This window comes from Physeter macrocephalus, chromosome 18 (genome assembly GCF_002837175.3).
Source record: "Physeter macrocephalus isolate SW-GA chromosome 18, ASM283717v5, whole genome shotgun sequence".
NCBI lineage: Eukaryota > Metazoa > Chordata > Mammalia > Artiodactyla > Physeteridae > Physeter > Physeter macrocephalus.
This window is the reverse complement of record NC_041231.1, coordinates 46,838,964-46,858,134: the sequence shown is the minus strand read 5'-3', so window position 1 is coordinate 46,858,134 and position 19,171 is coordinate 46,838,964. Positions and strand designations below refer to the sequence as shown.

Below are 19,171 nucleotides of genomic sequence, written 5' to 3'. Positions count from 1 at the left end.
GCCCAGCGTCACACAGGGAACATGTGGCAGAACCAGAGTCAGCTTCACTGCTGGCCTTTGGAACTGTGTGGCTCAAAGACCAAACCAGAGCAGACCTCCCTGGCAGGGAGTATGGAGGAGGGGGCAGGGAGCTGAGAACCAGGGAGCCCCCTCCAATGCCTTGAGGGTGGAGGGGCTGTGAGGGGTCCCTCCTTGGCTGTGTTGGTTTCAAGGAGTAACTTCTGAGTCTTGAAAGAACTTACTGTGGTTATGTTTCCTTCTCTTGCAAGCTCATACACAGCTAGAATTTGGCAGGCATCAATATTGCTTTCATCTTTTTCTAGGATTCTGAAATAGGAAGAGGAGTCACGTGAATTGAGAGTGTTCAGAGGCAACGCTAGGAAGGTGTGGCAGCAACTTCTGATTGTCTCCTAACATCCATTCTCCCCTTCTCCTTTTCATAATAGAACCCCCAAACTGTTGGGGCACGGGGCTACCGGAAAAGACTACATTTCCCAGCCCCCCTTTGCAGCTCAGGTGTGACCATGTGATTAAGTTCTGCCCAATAGGATGCAAGCGGAAGTGCCCAGGGTATATCCAGTGGTGCCCCTACAGCATCCCTTCCATTTCTTCTCTTTCCTCCTTCCTGCTGGTTGGAATGTGGACTATGTGAGCAACATCTTAGGAACAGGACAGCAATGAGAGAGAACGGGCCTGGGACCCTACAGAGTTAAGCTGTCATCCTAGCCCTGGCCCACCACCCAAACTTTTCCCTGAGAGAGGAATAACATCTTATGTTATTTAAGTCACATATTTGGGGGTGTCTTTGTGACAGAAGCCCATTATGTCCCAAATAGCACAGGTATGACCGTGGTACCAAGGTCCAGGGGGGCCAGAGAGGTGCTTGGGGGGCAGTCTGCAGCTGTAAGATGGAAAGGGACCTTGGTTTCCATCATATGTCCTTGGGAAGATGCAGCTCCTGATCATATTGTGGAGTTTTCTATATTCTGTTTTGTCTTTTTTTATATTTTATTTTATTTTATTTTATTTTTTGGCCACACCGAGTGGCATGCAGGATCTTAGTTTCCCAGTCAGGGATTGAACCCATGCCCCCTGCATTGGGAGCATGGAGTCTTAAACACTAGACCGCCAGGGAAGTCCCAATATTCTGTTTCTTTACAGGAAATTTCATATTTTTCAGCCTGATCAGGGAATGGCCCTTCTGCTTAATTGATGGTTACTCTAATTGACATACAAAATTCCAACACGATTAGGCACAGTCAACATTCAAAGACTTCTAAGCATTTATGATGATTTTGAAGGCACTGTGAACCTCATAATTTGGAAACTTAAAAAAACTTTTAAAAGATGTATGGACTAAAAAAGAATCAGAACGAATGTTAGAAAATTCTTAGAACCAAAAGATACTAAAGATACTACTGAAGTATCCAAATGTGTAGATACTGTTAAATGGTACCTCTAGGGACATTCATAGACTTAAATGCTTATCTTCTAAAAGAAGATTGAGAATGGCCAGGCATCCAACTCAAGAGTCAGACAATAACAACAGAGTAACTCCACAGGAGGTAGTTGGCAGAAAATAATAAAGAGCAGAAATTAATAAATTAGGAAACAAATATAATAGCATCAACAAAACTCAAAGCTCGTTCTTTAAATGAAAGAGACAAATTATTTTAGTATCAGTAGAGAAAAATAAGAGAGAAGGAAAAAATAAACAATTTTTAGGGCTGAAAAGAGAAACACACCTACAGAGAGCAGAGATTTAAAGAGCAATGGGGGAGGGGCTCCCCTGGCAGTCCAGTGGTTAGGACTCCACGCTTCCATAGCAGGGGGCATGGTTTTGATTCCTGGTTAGGGAACTAAGATCCCGCCGCATGCCGTGTGGTGTGGCCGGGGAAAAAAAATAAATAAATAAAGAGCAATGGGGGAACTCTATGAGCTGGGAAACCCTCCGTGAGGGAAGGCGTCGGGTGTTGGACTCAACCCATTGGCACCAAACACCATCTCCCTGCAGATGGATGCGGCAGGGCCTGGGCAGGGAGGCTGCACACACTCAAGGTTGAGGCCTTCAGCCAGGTGTTTCCAGGTATCCTGTGGGCCCAAGGCAGAGCCTCCAAAGCAAGCTCTTGACCCAGCTCCTGCCAAGGACACCGGCCAGGTGTCAACTGTGAGAGAGTGCTGCTGAGGACCTGCCCAGGCCTGGCACAGGCTGGAATCACTTTCAGTTTCCTACCAACGCCTCTTTCTGAGACTCAAATTCCAGCTATCAACAGAGGAGTTATCATCCCTCCACAGGGAAGGAAGCGGTATGTTTGTGTTTTGTTTTTTTTTTCACACTCACAGTTTAGTAAAAACTTGTAGTGGGGATTCATGGTCACTCAGAAAAAAACATAGTCCACTAACACTTTTTAGAAAGAAAATTGGTACTGTACGTTTTAGGATTACTGTGATAAAAATAGTTAAAGCATTAGAGGTTAAAGAGATAAGCTTCAGTTATCTAGAAAATTCCATTCTACAAAACCCTCCATCAAACATCCCTCCCCTGAAGCCATCTTTATCTCTATTCACAGTGAAAGTGCTTCAGGATCACCCTATACTTGGCTCTGGCTTCCACAAATCCACATAACTCCTGAACCCTAGGCTGTCTTCCGGATGCACTCAGCTTGCTACTAAAGTCTTCTCTCAGGCAACAATGACCTTTGTCCCCTGAAGTTTTTATTAACGCATATCACACCCACAGTTTTTTTTTTTTTTTTTTTTTTTTTTTTTGGTGGTACGCGGGCCCCTCCCTGTTGTGGCCTCTCCCGTTGCGTTTTTTTTGTGGTACACGGGCCTCTCACTGTTGTGGCCTCTCCCGTTGCGGAGCACAGGCTTCGGACACAAAGGCTCAGCGGCCATGGCTCACGGGCCCAGCCGCTCCGCGGCATGTGGGATCTTCCCGGACCGGGGCACGAACCCGACACCCACAGTTTTTAAAAGTAAATAATACAATAGTCCCTTTCTCCCTTTACTCTCCCCTCCCCACCACTCCTCAGAGACAATTGCTGTTTACCCTGTAACTCTTGTTGCTTTGGGTTCCTTTGGTAGTTCCCTCCATCTTTCTCCTAAACACTATGCTTAGACCTCTTGATAGGCCTATTTCTTGACTCTTCCACTGCAGGTCTCCGCTGCTGGCTTCCTGCTATGACAGGTAAGTGTCTAGTTCACGTCCATCATCCTTCTCCTCCCCGACCCCCAATGTCATAATGTCACTATTCATAACTCCTGTTGACAATACTGACTTTTATGTCTTACTCCATCAAGTACACAGCATCTCCCATCTCGCCTCCGTGTAAGATGGGAACGATTAGCCCCCTTGGCTAGCAAAGGAAGGAAATAGCAGGTCGGCCCCGCCCCTCACCTGTGTCCCGTTTCTACCGTCCGCTCCCAGTCCTGCCGAGCCAAGAACAGCCGCATCTTTAGGACCCAGGCCGGCAGGAAACTGCCCCAGGTGACGGTGATCTGGTTCACCACCTCCAGAGCCCCCGAGTAGTTCTGCAGCATCATGAAGTACGTTGCCTGTCGAAAGCCAGAGCAAAGAGCCCCACTGGTGCCCACGAAGAATGGAGGGGTGTCAGGGTCCCCACCAGGACAGGAGCAGAGCCTGACATGTGGGGAGGCGCCATCACTCAGAGTGACAAATCAGGGTCCACAGCGGTCTTGGGTTCCTTGACAGGCAAGGCAGGGGCTCCAGGAGACGGCTGAGCCCTGAGCAGGCCTGGGACAGAGCAAGGTCATGGGAGGGCCCCCCCTAGTGGAGAAGCTGGGGTTGCTGGGCACCTTCCAATTCCACATATGGCCCATCATTTCCCATTCACTTTCCTAAAATTCACCACTGAAAACTGCTCACTGGGCCAGTGCAGGAACTCGGAGTCGGTTAGGGTTTGCAGGTAACCCTCCCCTCCCCATGGCAAGCCTGCGGTGCTTTTTCTCTCTCAAGTCACACTGGGCTGGGGTCATGGCCTCTGCAGGCAGCCAGCCACCAGGCTCTCCTGGGTGAGTCATGACACAGATGCCTGAGGGGCAGAGGGCAATGCTCCCAAAAGGCTTGAAATTGGACTCCGAAAGGAGGCTTCAGTTTACAGTAACCCTCCATTAAGAGACTTATTAAAAACAAGAGGAGGATTATTCTAAATAAAGATATATGCATAAACGTGTTCACTGTAGAACTCCTTCTGAGTGTATAACTAGAAACAATCTCAATATCCAAACAATAGGAGGCGGGGTTGGCAAATTACATTAGGCCCACACAACAGGGGCCTGGCTTTATGCAGACATTCAAAATGACACGTGCTTGTGATATAACCTTACATGAAGAGGAAGAGACCAAACGGTAAGATGCCCTATGATTACAACTATATGAACTACCCACACTATCTCCCACCCCATGGTGGGTGCTGTGTGTGACCTTCTTCAGGAAAAGGGGAGTTGGCCGCTGACAGCTCTCGGGGGAGTCTCCCTCCTGGGATCACCCGTGGCTACAGGGAGCTGCCTGGTACCAGGTCACACACCTCCCCGAGGGGAAGGTCACACACCTCCCTCTGCGAGGGGCAGGTCACACATCTTGTCAGTGAGGGAGTCAGCATCTTGTCAGTGAGGGAGTCAGTGAAGGGCCATTCCAGCTCCATAATTCCAAGCAGAGCTGGCTGAGGCCTTCACTGGAGTTGCTTCACAGCCCAAGTTCTCCCTCCTGCTTCTTTCACTTTCTCCACAAGTGTTGGTCCCAAGGGCACAACCTGCTAAACCTCCTGTGTGATAACCTCATGGCCTCTGCTCCCCAGAAAACCACCGAAGGCACACCCCGAACCAATGAGTAGAAGAAAGACTTGGAGACATGGACCTAAAATGTTAACATGGGTTTTTCGGGGGTGGTAGGGCTAAGGATGCCATTTAAAATCACCTTTTGACCTTCTTAGACTTCTGGTTTTTTAATGAGTAAGTATTCATTTTATAAGAAAGGATAAACAAGCAGAAGAGGATAAGAGGATGGTTTTTCCCTCATAGATTGATTCAACGAGGGCCACATCAGAAAAAGGAAACAATTTAAATTAAGGTCAGAAAATACAAAACACATACCTCCCTTCTCTTATGGCCAACTAAGTGAATTTAACAGGTGAGATGAGAAAGTGTGAAAGAAAGATGCATAAAAAAGGGGCAGTGGGTGAAAACAAAAGGCAAAGAGACAAAGCCTGCCAGAGCCCAGGGAACCTAGCCCCCAAGAAGACCCCACACAGGCAACGGAAACTCAAGACTGGGCAGGAAGCAGGGAGGACTGGAGCAGGCCCGGGGCTGTTCTGAGTCCCTGACGCTCTCCAGACATTTGTTCCTCATCCACCAGCTGGGGGGTCTAGAGACTGAGGTCTCTGGGTGGGGACACTCTTGCCCCTCCTACCTTTCCCATCAGCCCCAGAACATCTTTGGTGTCCTGAATGCCATGCTCCAGGTACTTGATGGACTTCTTCACCGTGTGGGGTTTGTCTGAGCTGAGGTCCACCCAGCCTCTGAGCACGTAGCCCTGGCATAAGAACAAGGGGAAAGATGAAGTGCTTGGTCCTGTATCGTCTCCATCCAGCCTGCCTCTCCTGCCCACATCCCGCCCTTTGTCATTCCACTCCCTGAGGCCCTGCCGGGCACCACTGCTCCCAGATCCCAGGCAAGCCCTGCTCTCTCCCTGCAGGCCTTCGTATCTCTTGTTCCTTCGTCTGGAATGCCCTTCCCAGTACGTGCCCCGCAAACCAAGTCCCTTCATCTGATTAACCATCACCAGTCTTTAAAACTCAGCCGAGGAGGCCCCTCCTGTAGGAGGCTTTCCTTGACCTTCCAGGCTGGGTTGGGGCCCTCCCTATGACCCCCATGGTTTTCTTACCCCTTATGGAGGCACTACCACCTGTCTTGTCACTGCGTGTTTATTTTACACTGGGGTCAGGGCGCCAGGGTAGGGCCACTCCAGCTCTCTCCACTTCTTAGACCAGCACAGGGCCTGGCCTGCGTGGGAAGCCGGGAATGCTCTCTGAGCGGGCAAGCGGCCATACTGAGATCATGGGCCTTGGTGGCTCCCCTTCAGCCTTCACCCCGCCTTGCCTGGCAGTTGCCACAAGCCAGGCCCAGGAGGCAAGTTTAGAGGGGTGCTTGGAAGACCCTGCCTGGAAGCATCTCTCACAGCCTAGAGCAGGTTTCTCAATTCTTTTCCATTATTGCCCTCCTAAGGAGACATTTTAGTCATTTCTCCTCTAATCATTCCCTCCCCCTCCAAGAAATTTTAATATCACAGATATACCATTTATGTACTGTGTGTATATCTGTGTTTTATATACAAACAGTGAGGTTTTTTTCACCCCCTCCTCCAAGAACCAATTTTCACCGCCTTGTGGGGCTGGGGGGTGATATATGCCCTGCTGAGATGCATGGCTTAGACTGAGGCTTCTAATTCTACCATGAGTACAATTCTACAGCACATGACATCCACTGCATATGAGATCTTCTGTGTGAGCCACCACTGACACCTAGCAGATCACTGCAAGGAAGGAATACAGGTCCAGTGTAGTCAGCTCATCTAGTTTTTCAAAAGAACCAAGAAATTTGGACTTTTAGGTAAAAATCTTCTGATTTCTAAATGTCAGAAAACTAATTCAAGATTTTAAAAATATATAGTGCAGGCCATAAAACCTATCTGCAATCGGACTCTATGGACAAAGGCCAGTGTGTAGTTGTCTAAACCCTGAGCCATCATGGGTCTTGTTGGTGTCTGGGTGTGGCCCTCCCCCAGCCCCAGGGCCCTCCGTGGGAGTAAGGGCCATCCTTTAGGATGTGTTTTGACACTGCTTTCTTCGGCTGTTGCCCCCTCGATGCCCAGGGCCGGTACCTCTCTGGAGCTGCTGGAGACCTTCAACGTGCGGTCAATGTATTCCTTGGCCTTGTCATGGCGGCCCATGAGCCAGAGGAAGAGGCCGGCATAGTACAGGGCAGTCCCGCTGGCTGTCTTGCGGATTTCCTTCAGGCTGCTCTCAAGTTCCTGAATCGCTTCTCGGTCTGGGAATCCGAGAGAGAGGAGGAAGGGGACAAGTTAGGATGGGGAGGTCTGTCTGGCCCTGCCTCTCCACGCTCTGGGCCTCCCTCAACACACGGACCCAACTACACGACAGGCCAGGGCCTGGGAACCAGGAACACTGGCCCGTGTGATGCCACAGGAGCTGCCCAGCCCTGGAATTGGGTTTGCTGGCTGAGATTTATCTTTTCTCCTCTGTGCCCAGCAGTTTGCTGGGCAGACAGATCAAACCTGAACCCCCTACCTCAGGCCCATAATCCATTCCAGGTGGGGAAATTGTAGTTTGTACATAGTCTCTTAGAATTTCTTCCTGACTCTAGAGAGGTGGAGATGAGAGGTAGAATTTTTTATTTTGGCTTGGTTTTTCTCAACAAGATCTTGGCAAAGGAAAGCAGGGTGTCTCCCCAGCTCTTGGGATGGGGAAGGAGGACCCCTCCCACTGTCATGCTTTCTGCCTGCGGCTCCCACTCAATTGGGCCTGGGCATGGGGTCTTCTTTGAGGTCTCAATGGGGAAGGGAGGGGAACCACTCCTCACAGCATCTGCAGTCTCAGGTGCACACACCTCCTGCAGCCCAAGAGGGACTATATCTCTGGAGTGGGGCTCTCTTTTCCCCGCTGGGCCAGGCCTGGCTGAGCATGGCTGCACTCACCGATGGTTTCACAGCACTTGTGAGCATAAATGAGAGCCATGACGGAGCACAGGGACACGTCGGGGTGATTCTGGATGCTCTCTAGGCTGCTGATGGCATCCTGGATGTGCTCTGTGAAGAGAGCCCAAGTGGTTATTCTCTGGGGCTCCACGCTCAGAGGGCAGGAGGCTCCATGGCAGACACAGGGCTGACTCAAGGCGTGGTACCACCTGACCCAAGACTTGGACTAACTGGTCCAAAAGGTCACTAGTGGCCCAAGTTCCCTGAAGACTGAAGCTTCCTGAAAGGGCTGCTGGCGCCATGGTCCAGGCTGCCAGGGGATGGAGGACTTGGAGCTGAGAGATGTACCTGTGAGTACTCACAAGGATTCCTGTAGGACGGTTCTGAAGAAGGACCTCTGTGCATTCCCAGCTAGCTGCTCAGCTATATTTATCCTTCCATGTCCACTGACATTGGCCATGGGCAGCTCAGCTGGCCCCCCGCCCAGGATGACCTTCTAAATGTCAGTGAGTCACACCTCCACGGGCCCCACTTCTCTCCCTGCTCCTGTCCCACACCTGCCTGTGGCCACACCTACCACTTCCTCCTTTTTCTGCACTACTGGCTCTCAGTTTCCAAGCCTGGGATTGGTTCAGTAATCTTGCAGTCATCTTTCCCCCCACTCATTTTACAGATAGGGAAACTGAGGTGCAGAGCAGGGGTAGTGAGGTCTCTGAGGCCTCAAAAGTCAACTAGATATGGATTACATTCTGTGGATTAACCTGGGAATCTAGCTACTGAGTGTAAGACTTTTTCCACGGGAACATGATTGGGGTAGAAGTAGGCATCCAGGTGGAGCTGGCACGTTAGTGCTGGGCTACTGCCTGAGGTCAGAAGGCAACACTGACGAGTTCCTACCTTCCCTGAGGACTCCATAGGCTTTAAAGAACTGCAGCACTGGGTCACTGCTGAATTTTTCCAGGCCCACGGCCGCGGCCTGCTGCACATGGCGGAAGTACTTTTCTTGGCTGTAATAAATGATCCCAGCCTGCGAGGAGAAAGACACAGTTGCAATAGTCCCAGCCCCTTTTCTGTCTGTTCTGACCTGCTCCCTCCCTTAGTCCCTGCTCCTCTTCCAGTTCTGTAAAGAGAAGAGAAAGAATATTCAGGCCTCATTCCATTCCTCTCCAGCCCCAGGAACAGCTCCATACAGTTTTCTTGGGAAGGAGTTTGGAGATGTTTGTTTTGGAATTAACCACAGATTCTGGTTCAAATGTGATGGGGAGTTCAACTCAGGTTTTGCCTTAGGAAGGGAATAAGAGGGAAGAAAGCGAACCGATAATAAGAATCATGATGCCAGTACTTAGAGGTTCAAGTTATTGTGGGCTAACCACCTGTGGGGAAGTGTACCAAGGGCTTTACGGCCATCATCTATGCATTATCCTCTCCATATTCTTCACAGTTAAGGAAGCCGAAGCCCATGGAGGCTGTGGCTTGACAAAGGTCACGCAGTAAGAGGCGCTGAGATTTCAAAGTGAAGTCTCACTTCCCCTAAGGTTTGTGGGTGCCGGGGTTGGGGATAGATGTGGTTGGATTGTGAACAGCCTTGTGGGCCATATGAAAGAGACCAGACACCATCCTGAGGGTAATAGGAAGCAGCTGGAATGGTTTGAAGCGTTGGGCATGGGGGTGGAAATGTACTCAGGTGTGTGTTTTTGCAAACACTCTGGCGTGTGTGTGTGTGTGTGTGTTGGGGTGGTCGTGGATGTTGGTGGCGGTGGTGGTGGTTGTGGGGGACTGCTGGTGAAGGGAGCCGAAGCAGAGAAACCAGTTGGGAGGGGGACTGTTGCAGGTGCCCAGAGGGGAGATGGTGGTGATCCTGGACTAGGAGACAAAAAGTGGGTGATCTCAGGAGACAATTAGGAGCTGATACTTCCTGCCGATAGACAGGATCTGGAGATGAGTATGGGAAAGAGTAAAGGCTGGGGGATCAAATGGTGGTGCGATCCACTGAGGTGAAGGACCCAGAAAAGGCACAGACAGGGGAAGGGGAGATAATGGCTAGGTGATGGAGCTGGGTTTTTATGCTTTGGTTTGGGGGCGCTCGGGGATAGGACTGGGTGGGGATGATGACTGTGGGCTCAGAGAACACTAGAGAGGATGCGCTTGCCACGGAGAGTGAGGCGAGAAGGGACGAAGACAGCCTGAAGCGGCCGGGGACAGAGAAAGGAGGGTAGCGGAGGCAGCACGAGCGGTCAGAGAGGTAACAGGAGAGCTGCAAGGCACGGGGGTCACCGGGCCAGGGGCGGAGAGTCCCGGAGGGAGCGGCTGGGCAGTGCCCGGCAGCGCACCATAAGGGAGGAGTCATTGATGCTCATCTCCGGGCACCCGCGGCTCCGAGTCCGGGTCTGGTGGTGCCTCGCGGAGCGGGATTCCCGAGTCAGGGTCCCGGTCGCTCCTCTCGCGGCCTGCTGTTGGAGGCGCGCGCGTCCTTGGAAACGGAGCAGCCGGCCGCTCTCTAAGGGCGTCAGAGTAAGGGTGGGCGTGGCCAGGCACCCACGTGACAAGGCGCGGGTAGTCGAGCGCCGAGAGGGCGAGTACGCGCTGGTGGCGCCGTGGTCCCGGGCACCGGCGCCCGAGCCGACCGTGGCCATGGGCCTGGGCGCTAGCGCCGAGCAGCCCGCTGGAGGCGCCGAGGGCTTCCACCTGTACGGGGTGAGTGGCCCCTGCGGCACCGGTGGCCTTGGCATGGCGTCCGCACCAGCGTGTGGGGGACGTCCGATCACCGGCCGGGGGACGGTAGAGGCGGGGTCCCGGCCTTAGTGCGGCCGCCCGGGGGAGAGTGATGCCCCTTCCCGGTAGGAGCCGCCGGCAAGAGATGGCGCCACGGCACTTCTGGGCCCCGGCCCGTCTGCGGCCGCGGGTCGGCCCGGCGCCAGCCCCAAGTGCCAGCTCTGCAGGAAGCTGGAGCGTTTCCTGGTCGGGTCGGGCCGCCCCGGAATGGCACTTCTCCCGGGTGAAGAGTGAAAGCACCGGGTCCAGTCGGGACGCATTTGTGCACTTGTATGATCATATTTATGATCGCCTGTTATGCACTGCGCTTGTTACTGGGCCTGGGGAGAGAGCCAGCTAAGCCCAGGGTCCGGCTGTCCCCGCCCTTGGATCCAGGGGGTCGGGGTAACCGAGTGGACGCCAGCTGCGGGGGAGCCTGCCAGCGCGCATCCTGCCTGTGGTGGCGTCGAAGACCGATAAGAACCAGCCCGGGAAAGTGGGAGCGGGAGAGCCAAGAGAATGCGGCAGAAGGCTCGGAGAGAGAGTTTGTGGGGGATGGTGGTGGGGGGGGAGGGCTCCCCAGTGGAACATTGCGGAGAAGCGCGGTAAGGCCGCGGCTGAGAATGTGCCTTCGGTGTCGCCACAGAGGTCTGGATGAGCAGTCCCGGGGAAAGTGGAGATGGAGTGGGTTCCTAGAGCCTGAAGGTGAGGAGAGGGGCCCGCAGCAAGATGGAGATTTGGGGTGATTTGTACTGCGGAGAAGGAGGAGCTGTAACAGAGCTGAGAGGGACAGGAGAGTGTCCGTCCCCGGCGCGCCGCGAGGCAGGACTCCCTTCTCCCTTGTGCACGGTGGATGGCAGCAGAGATGGGGGTAGGCAGACAGGCTTGTCAGTTTGGTGCCTGGCTGTTGAGCGGTCTCTGTATTGTGATGGGAGGCTCTGTTAACAACTATGGGGGAGGGGGGCAGCTAAAGAAGAGGTTTCCTAAAAGGAAAGCCAGGATGGCTTCAGGACCCAGAGGTAACAGAATCTGTGCTTGGTGGTGGGCTTTCCCTAGTGGACGTCATGGTGAGGCACCGGACAGAAAAGGTGGACGGTGAAATACGTGCAGCCAGAAGAGTCTTCCAACAGGTTTGATGGAAGGCAAATTGAGGATATCGACAATGGGGGGTGGTGATGGTAAGAGTGAAGCTGGGAAAGGCCTGTTGGAGAGGGACAGAATGGAGTGACTGGGGAATTGGAGGTCTTCATTCACAAAACAGTTTTTTTTTTCCCCCGTTTCATACGTGTAGTTTTATTTAGTTGCTGTACAATATTATATATGTGTACAATATAGTGATTCACAATTTTTAAAGGTTATACTCCATTTATAGTTATTATAAAATATTGGCTGTATTTCCTGCATTGTACAGTATATCCTTATAGCCAAAACAGTGATTTTGAGCACATACGCTGTGGCAGGTAGAGTTCCAGGCACCGGAGATAAAGCAGTGAGCAGAAAAGATATTGTCTCTTTTCTCATGGAGTTTACATTTGGATGCCGGCAGAGAGGGAAGGGAGACAGACAGGAAGTATATGGTAGGGGGTGATCATTGCTAGCGAGAAAAATAAAGCAGGGTGAGGGGATCCAGAGTGATGAGTGGGTGCTCTTTTTGTATACAGGGGTCAGGAAAGGCCTCTGATCAAGTCACGTTTGAACAGACACCTTGGAAGGAAGGAGTGGACAGTACAGATGTTTGGGGGAAGTGTGTTCTGGGCAGAGGGAGGCCCTGAGGCGGGACTGTGCTTGCTGGGCTGGAGGAGAAGCCAGGAGGTGGGGTTGGTGTGCTTGGGTGGCGTGGCCCATGTGAGGAGAGTGCTAAAGTATGAGGCCAGGTTGCTTGGGGCCTTGCGTTTTGTCCTGAGGATATAGGATTTTATGCTGAGCTGTGGAGCCATTGGGAGGTTTTAAGTGGAGGTGTGACATTGCCTCCTAAACATTTAAAAAAACCGAAGAGCAAGTGTGCTGCCTTCTCTAAATATTGGTGTTCCCACGGTGTGCTGGGCATGGTGGAGAAGTCACCGTCCTTGGCAGTCGACAGGAGCAGGCTCTGGGTCGGATTTCCTGGGGTCAGACTGTTGCTGAATAACTGAGTGCTTTTCCTCCCCTGTCAGTTGGGGTTAGTGAGCCCGTTAAATGACAGGGGAAGCAGGTGGTGCAGTCTTCTGGCACCCAGCCAAGCCTCAGAAGGCGTAAACTGCCATCATTGTTAATCACTCTAGGTGCCCTGATGGGAGATACAGGGGGCGGGGGGAGTGTTATGAAAGCAGCACTCATTGTGGGGCTGCGGGATCTGGGATCTGGGGTGATGGGAACGCCCAATGGAGAGCCAGACAGAGGGGACGCTTGTTGCGGGGCTGGGGGAGGGGTGGGCAGCACCGCAGGTGATTTCTGCTGTGGAGCCATAGTGGATGATGACAAGGCCCAGAGCAAGGGGCCTTGACAAGGCCAGACTGAGGACAAGGCCACAGGAGAGGGGAGGTGGAAGCGCTGGCTGGGCTGGGAGAGGGCTGGGCCTGCGCACTGGGGGCCCGAGCCCCTGAGCCTCATTAATGATGGAGGTTGGCAGACACAGTGTTGAGGAGGGTAGAGGGCAACCGGCCTCTGGAGTGGGGGCCTTACCCGAGGGAGGTGGAGTGGCCCAGAGCAGGGAGGAGCAGCTTCCCGCCAGCTCTCCCTGGCAAACTGTCCTCTGATTCTCAAAAGACCCCTTGTCCCAGCTTCTCCCTGAAGAGACGGCGGGGCAGGCTCCAAGCAGCTGCCCTCTGGGCCAGGCCAACTAGGGCTGGAGTTGGTTTCTGGGCTCATTCTCACTGGAAGCCATGGCAGCTTCTGGAGGTGGCAAGGCGGGGCTCCTTTGGTTCCACTGCCTGGACAGAGCCCTGATTCCAGGGTCGAACTGGCCTTGATCCATAGCCTCAGCGGTGAGCTCTCCTTCAGTTTGGGGACTCCAAGACTGGAAGGTCTAGTGGGTGGCAGAAGCCAGGGGGGCCTTCCCCTCAAGGAAGCATCCAGAACCTGAGGCCACATGAGCCCTGTGCCCTGTGGGCTGCGGGCCTGGCTGGTGCCTGACCAGCAGGGCATCAAGTGCTCACAGCCAAAGGCCTGAGGGTGTGGGGCCCATCTTCGGTCCAGACCTGGGGATAAAGGCTGCATTGTTTGAGCAAAGCCCTGTGAATGGGGCCTTTGAGATGGATTTCCACCATAGCTGCAAGCCTGGTTGTGGTGTTTTTGGAGACAGCAGGGAGTTTGGGAGTTGAGGGCAGGGCAGGAGCCCCTTGGGCTGGGAATGGCTTCCTGGAGGCGCTGTCCTGTGTGGGGAGGTTGGATGGTGAGGGGACTCTGCGCTGCTCACCAGGCTCCCTGGCTCAGGCTCATTCCAGACCCTGGGGTCTGCTCTCCTCAGCCATCCCTCCTCAACAGCTCCTATCGCCCCACCTGCGGGACTGGGCTTGGATCTGTTACCGCAGGGTCAGGGGCTCTCTGGGATCTGGCCACAGGCTGCCTTCTGCACTCTGTCTTTCTGGGCATGGCCCTGGCTCCATCCATCCTGGGGCACTCCCTTCCTGTCCACATCTAAACATTTCTGGTAAACACTTCTGGCTTTCCAGCAGCCCCAGCCTAGGCTTCTGGGGAAGCCATCTGTGTCACCCTGTCTCCGTGTGGCCTACTGCTCTGGGTTCTCCTATGAGGCATCTCTGGAAGCATCTGTGGATCATAATCAGGAAAGTCATTTTCCGAAAGAGGAAAACCTGTGCCCGGGAAGGTAGTGAGAGAGGATGGAGTGAACCTTGACCATGCCCATGTGTGGCCTGCCTGGAACGGTTCATGCTGGCGTCTCTGTCCTCGCCGGGACACGGGGAGTGGTGATGGTTTCTAGAATTGACGGCTGGGGGCTTCTGGGAGAGTCCCGGGGTCGGCGCAGTGACCGTGGCCTCTGTGCAGCACAGGTGCAGGAGAACTCCCCCGCCCAGCAGGCAGGCCTGGAGCCCTACTTCGACTTCATCATCACCATCGGGCACTCAAGGCTGGTGAGGCCCCCCTCCTGCCTCTGCTTTGCTTGTGTGTGTCTCCTGCTGTCCCACAGGGGCCCCAGCCCTGCTCCTGCCTCCCTTTTCTGCTGAAGGGAGGCTGAGCCCCATCTCCCCTTCTTCCTGAGCTTGATGGGGGCCCTGCCTGGAGCTCAGCTCCTGGGCTCTTAGGGGTGGACTGGAGCAGGTGGACTCCTGGCACTGGCTGCATGTTCTACGGGGCCTGCCCAGAGGGGCCTGAGAGGTGTGAGAGCTCTGGAAGGGGCAGCTCAGAGTGGGCAGTGCTGCAGTGCTCTGGACCCCGGGGGCTCTTTGCTTACTTTGTTGTGTTTTCCAGGGGGACTGAAGGAGGAAGGTTTAGCAGGGCTTGGGGGTACTGGGGGTCACAGTGGCTGCAGGCCCAGCCCAGCCGCCAAGGTCCTTGCCCCATCTCAGACCCAGACTTGTCTGGGGGGCCCGGCCGGGTGTGTGTGTGGGGGTCCGGGAGTCAGCCTCACTGCCCCTGCAGAACAAGGAGAATGACACGCTCAAGGCCCTGCTGAAGGCCAACGTGGAGAAGCCGGTGAAGCTGGAGGTGTTCAACATGAAGACCATGAAGGTGCGCGAGGTGGAGGTGGTGCCCAGCAACATGTGGGGCGGCCAGGGCCTGCTGGGCGCCAGCGTGCGCTTCTGCAGCTTCCGAAGGGCCAGTGAGCATGTGTGGCACGTGCTGGTGAGTGCGCAGGGCGTATGGGATAGGTGTGTGGTGGGGGCCTCCCGGGAGAGGCCAGCAGGCAGTGGGTCTATTAGAGGGTCCCAAGGGCAGGGTGTGGTCTCCCCTCTGCAGTGTCTCAGAGAGGGCAACTCCTCTCAGCCCAACAGTGCCCTGTGACTTTGGGCATTTTCTTACCCTCTAGACGTTGGCTTCTTCTTTGGAAAAGTGGGGACGCCATCTGCTGGAAGCTTGGTTGTACTGCCAGAAGGCTGCTGCTGCGGCTGCTTTAGTCTTTATCTAAAAGAGTGTGTTTTCTGGTGTACTCTAGCGGAGGGGTCCCCAACCCCAGGGCCGCGGACCAGTACCGGTCCGGTACCCAGCCTGTTAGGAGCTGGGCCACACAGCAGGAGGTGAGCGGCAGGCGAGCGAGCAAAGCTTCATCTGCCGCTCCCCATCGCTCGCGTTACCGCCTGAACCGTTAACACCCCCGCCGTCCGTGGAAAAATTGTCTGCCACAAAACTGGTCCTTGGTGCCAGAAAGGTCGGGGACTGCTGCTCTAGGGTATTATGGTTTTTCTTGGCAGGTCCCCTGAGAGCACCTTTGGGCACTGGGCTGGTGCCTGGGGTCTGAACCTTGATGAATCTCTGTGACTGAGTTGTCACAGATGTTGCTGTTAGTGTTCGTTCACAGACACACATGCACACGTGACATGCACAGTCACTGATGGGGCCCGAGTTCTCGAATGCTCGGTCCTACGGCTTGATGAGAGGGTGCCCTGAGCTGGAAATTGGCTGATTTGGTTTCTAGCCCCCTCTATTGCTCACTGACTCCTCACGGGAGCCTTCTCAACCTTTTCAGCCAGGCTCAGTTTGTCCATAAGTGCAATGGGGGTGGTGGTGCAAATCCCTCTATATTTCCCGGGAGACTGGGGGTTGGGTAGTGGAGCTTCCCAAGGGAGAAGGCAATCCTCATACCCACTTCTCACCACCCTCTCCTTCAACCTCCACCCACCCGCCACCCCAGGGGTCTTCAGTTCTGTGCCTGCAGCCGTAACAGTAATGCAGTTGGGCACTTACTGTGGGCCAAGGTGTGGTTTTCATTCTGTGCATATATTATTTTTTTTAATCTTCTCAGCAACTCTTGAGTGAGTCCTACATATCCCACTTTTAATTGTGGGGAAACTGAGGCCGAGGGGTTAAGTGTTTGTCCACAGTGCCCCAGCTAGCCGCTGGTGGAGCTGGGAGTTGGACCTGGGTGGTAGATGCAGGAGCTCCTGCCTGTGGCACAGTGCTGCCCTCTGCTGGACAGGCTGTGGACCGGGGGAGGCAGGGGAACCAGGGGCTGGGCTGGGAGAGTCTGGGCTTGAGGTCCTGGCCTGGGGACAGAGGACAGGTGGAGAGGCAGCTCCTGGAGAGGCAGCTTCCCACCTGCCGCCCCCCAGTAGCAAGGCCAATAGTTGGATAGTTCGTGATTCTTTCATCAGGATGTGGAACCCTGTTCCCCTGCCTCCCTCGCTGGCCTGCGCCCCTACACCGACTACGTGGTTGGCTCAGACCAGATCCTCCAGGAGGTAAGGAACCACGGCCTTCCCCCCGGCCCCCTGGATGGGGTGTGGAGAGGTGGGTGCTGTCCATGAGAAGCGTCTTGTCTTGTGAGGCTTCCCATCCCAGGGTGGGAGCAGGGCTCAGGTGCCATGTGTCTATTGTAGTCTGAGGACTTCTTCTCGCTCATCGAGTCCCATGAGGGGAAGCCCTTGAAGCTGATGGTTTATAACTCCGAGTCCGACTCCTGCCGGGAGGTGACTGTCACTCCCAATGCAGCCTGGGGAGGAGAGGGCAGGTATTTCCTGGGGTTGCAGGGCTGCAGGGTGGGGCCGTGGGGGACCCTGGCCATTGGGCATGGACCTGGAGTCCCATGGTGGGGATGGAGGGCTGGGCCCTGGGCCCAGGGGTCCTGAGGCTGACAGTTGGTCCATGAGGCCCCCTCATTGCTGGTGGATGGGGGTGGCAGGGATAGGAAGGGCTGTGGGACAAGCCCTGGAGTGAATGTTTCTGGTCTTCGGCAGCCTGGGCTGTGGTATCGGCTACGGGTATCTGCACCGGATCCCAACCCAGCCTCCCAGCCACCACAAGAAGCCATCTGGTATCCCACCACCTGGTGTCCCGCCGCCTGGAGTCCCGCCGCCTGGTGTCCCGCTGCCTGGTGTCCCACCACCTGGACCCACCCCCCAGGACTCTCCTGCCCCCTCTGGCCTGGAGACAGGCTCCAGGCAGGGTGACTACGTGCAGGTACTTGGGGAGCACCTGCCAGCTGTGGCGAGAGGGGAGCTTCATGTGGGCACAAGGGCCTGCAGCTGGGAAGAGGAGACTGGGGGCTGTCCTCACTGGGGGCCTGCCTGCAGAGCCCTCGGGAGGCCCATCTGCTTGTGGGACCCAGTGGGAGAAGATGGGCCCATCCTGGGACAGCAGAACCTACTTCGGTTCTCCTGCCACTTGGGTCTGGAGGTGAGGGTAGTGTGAGGCACTGATTGTCATTTTCATTTCATGACTGGGAAACTGAGGCTCAGAGGTGGGCAGAGCCTTGTTCTGTGCCTCCGTGAGTCTGTGGTAAAGTTAGGCCAGGGGCTGGGTGTCTGTCTGGGTCTGCAGCCAGATCGTGGCTGTTGAGAGGTCCCCCAAGTGCCTCTGGGCATCGGGGTAGTGCCTGGGGTCTGCACGGGGGCCCGTGGGGACTGCTCTCCGGGCATGGACTCTTCCTGTGGGTCATGGATGGGGCTCCGTCAGGTGGGCCCTTGGGGCTGGCTCAGCAGAGTGGGGAGGGTGCCCCGAGTCCATGTCCGCACTGCACGGGAGGCCAGCCAGGCCCTCTTGCCTGACTTCACATCTGTTGTAGAGGAAGCGGCAGATGCCCAGGGCTGTTTGCTCCCTTGGGCTGAGCGGTGCTCCCGGAGGGTGTGAGCTGGCGGTTAGGTTGGACTACTCTGTCCAACAGGCCCCTCCTGTTCCTTTTTTTCCCTGGCTCCCTGTAGGCCCTGCTGCAGGCACCTGGCTCCTCCAAGGAGGAACAGCTCCCTGGGCTCGAGAGTTCTGGCCATGGCACTCCAGACCTTGGCGACCTTCCCCGTTCCATGGAGATTCCTCTTCAGCCTCCGCCTCCACTGCAGCGAGTCATGGACCCAGGTACCGAGCAGGCTGAGAGGAAGCTGAGGGCCTGCAAACCCTGTGCCAGAGCGGGTCCCGGGCTCTGGGGTGGACTTCGGCAGACCCACTGAGCCCTCCTATCTGATATCTGCCAAGATAACTGCAGGTGATGCAGTCAGTATACGGATGGCAAGACTGCCGTCCAGAGAAGAGAGGGGGCCTGCTCAAGGTCACACAGCACACTGGGCACAGAGCAGGGTCTGGGCCCTCTGCCACTGGGCTATTCCCATGATACCCAACCCCAGGCCCCTTTCTTTCCTCAGAAACCGGCAGTGGGGAACCTCTGGGGTTGGCTGGGGGCATTGCCACGGGCTGAGGAGGTTACAGCCTCTGGCCGGGCCAGATGCCCCAGGAACAGGGCGCTGTGAGCCCAGGGTGCTGGCCTTCCAGCGGTCAGGGTTTTGTTCTGGCAGAGAACTGCGCACCTTCCCCTAGGCTTCCTGGACGTGTCTGGCATCTCCCTCTTGGACAGCAGCAATGCCAGCGCCTGGTCTGGGCTGCCCTCCTCCACAGAGCTGACCTCCACTGCAGTCTCAGCCTCAGGGCCGGAGGACGTCTGCTCCAGCAGGGGTTCTCGTGAGCGTGGTGGTGAGTGGCTGGCCGGCACCTTCGGAGGCCTTCTGGGAAGGACCCCGGGTTGTGGGGAAGGTGGCCCTGAGTCTCTCAGCTGGGTTAGAAGCTGGCCTGCAGGTGGAATGCAGCCGCATCAAGGCATTTGTA

At 55.2% G+C, this 19,171-nt stretch overlaps 2 protein-coding genes across 9 annotated transcripts in view; one reads left to right on the top strand and one right to left on the bottom strand.

The window, feature by feature from the left end:
- Positions 1–44: 44 nt before the first annotated feature.
- Positions 45–10,368, bottom strand: LOC114484285 (tetratricopeptide repeat protein 21A-like). The gene is made up of 7 exons (XM_028479503.1): positions 10,066–10,368; positions 8,633–8,762; positions 7,736–7,846; positions 6,902–7,068; positions 5,432–5,554; positions 3,401–3,558; positions 45–327 (listed from the first exon to the last, which is right to left on the bottom strand). The coding sequence occupies exons 1-7, from the start codon at positions 10,366–10,368 to the stop codon at positions 45–47; spliced, it is 1,275 nt and encodes a 424-aa protein (XP_028335304.1).
- The window catches only part of GORASP1 (golgi reassembly stacking protein 1), a 26,865-nt gene continuing 17,993 nt past the window's right edge, over positions 10,300–19,171 (top strand). The window contains exons 1-10 of one of the 8 annotated variants that reach the window (XM_055080164.1): positions 10,300–10,429; positions 11,146–11,191; positions 11,543–11,616; positions 14,476–14,556; positions 15,065–15,268; positions 16,735–16,821; positions 16,960–17,090; positions 17,317–17,539; positions 18,280–18,430; positions 18,887–19,039. In XM_055080164.1, coding sequence (XP_054936139.1) covers positions 10,367–10,429; positions 11,146–11,191; positions 11,543–11,616; positions 14,476–14,556; positions 15,065–15,268; positions 16,735–16,821; positions 16,960–17,090; positions 17,317–17,539; positions 18,280–18,430; positions 18,887–19,039 — 1,213 coding nt within the window. In that variant the 5' untranslated portion in view covers positions 10,300–10,366. Of the gene's footprint in view, positions 10,430–10,764; positions 11,031–11,132; positions 11,192–11,542; positions 11,617–14,470; positions 14,557–15,064; positions 15,269–16,734; positions 16,822–16,959; positions 17,091–17,316; positions 17,540–18,279; positions 18,431–18,864; positions 19,040–19,171 lie in introns of those variants that run through there. The other 7 variants (XM_028479750.2, XM_028479749.2, XM_028479752.2 and 4 more) reach the window with 7 other exon arrangements.

What these genes read in the sequence shown, in the direction of transcription:
- LOC114484285 (XM_028479503.1), bottom strand. Translation starts at nt 10,368, where the DNA reads ATGGCCACGGTCGGCTCGGGCGCCGGTGCCCGGGACCACGGCGCCACC. An exon ending in CAAGTGCTGTGAAACCATCG is followed by an intron (nt 7,069 to 7,735) that starts GTGAGTGCAGCC and finishes TCGGATTCCCAG; the next exon opens with ACCGAGAAGCGATTCAGGAA. An exon ending in TCTCCAGCAGCTCCAGAGAG is followed by an intron (nt 5,555 to 6,901) that starts GTACCGGCCCTG and finishes TTCTTATGCCAG; the next exon opens with GGCTACGTGCTCAGAGGCTG.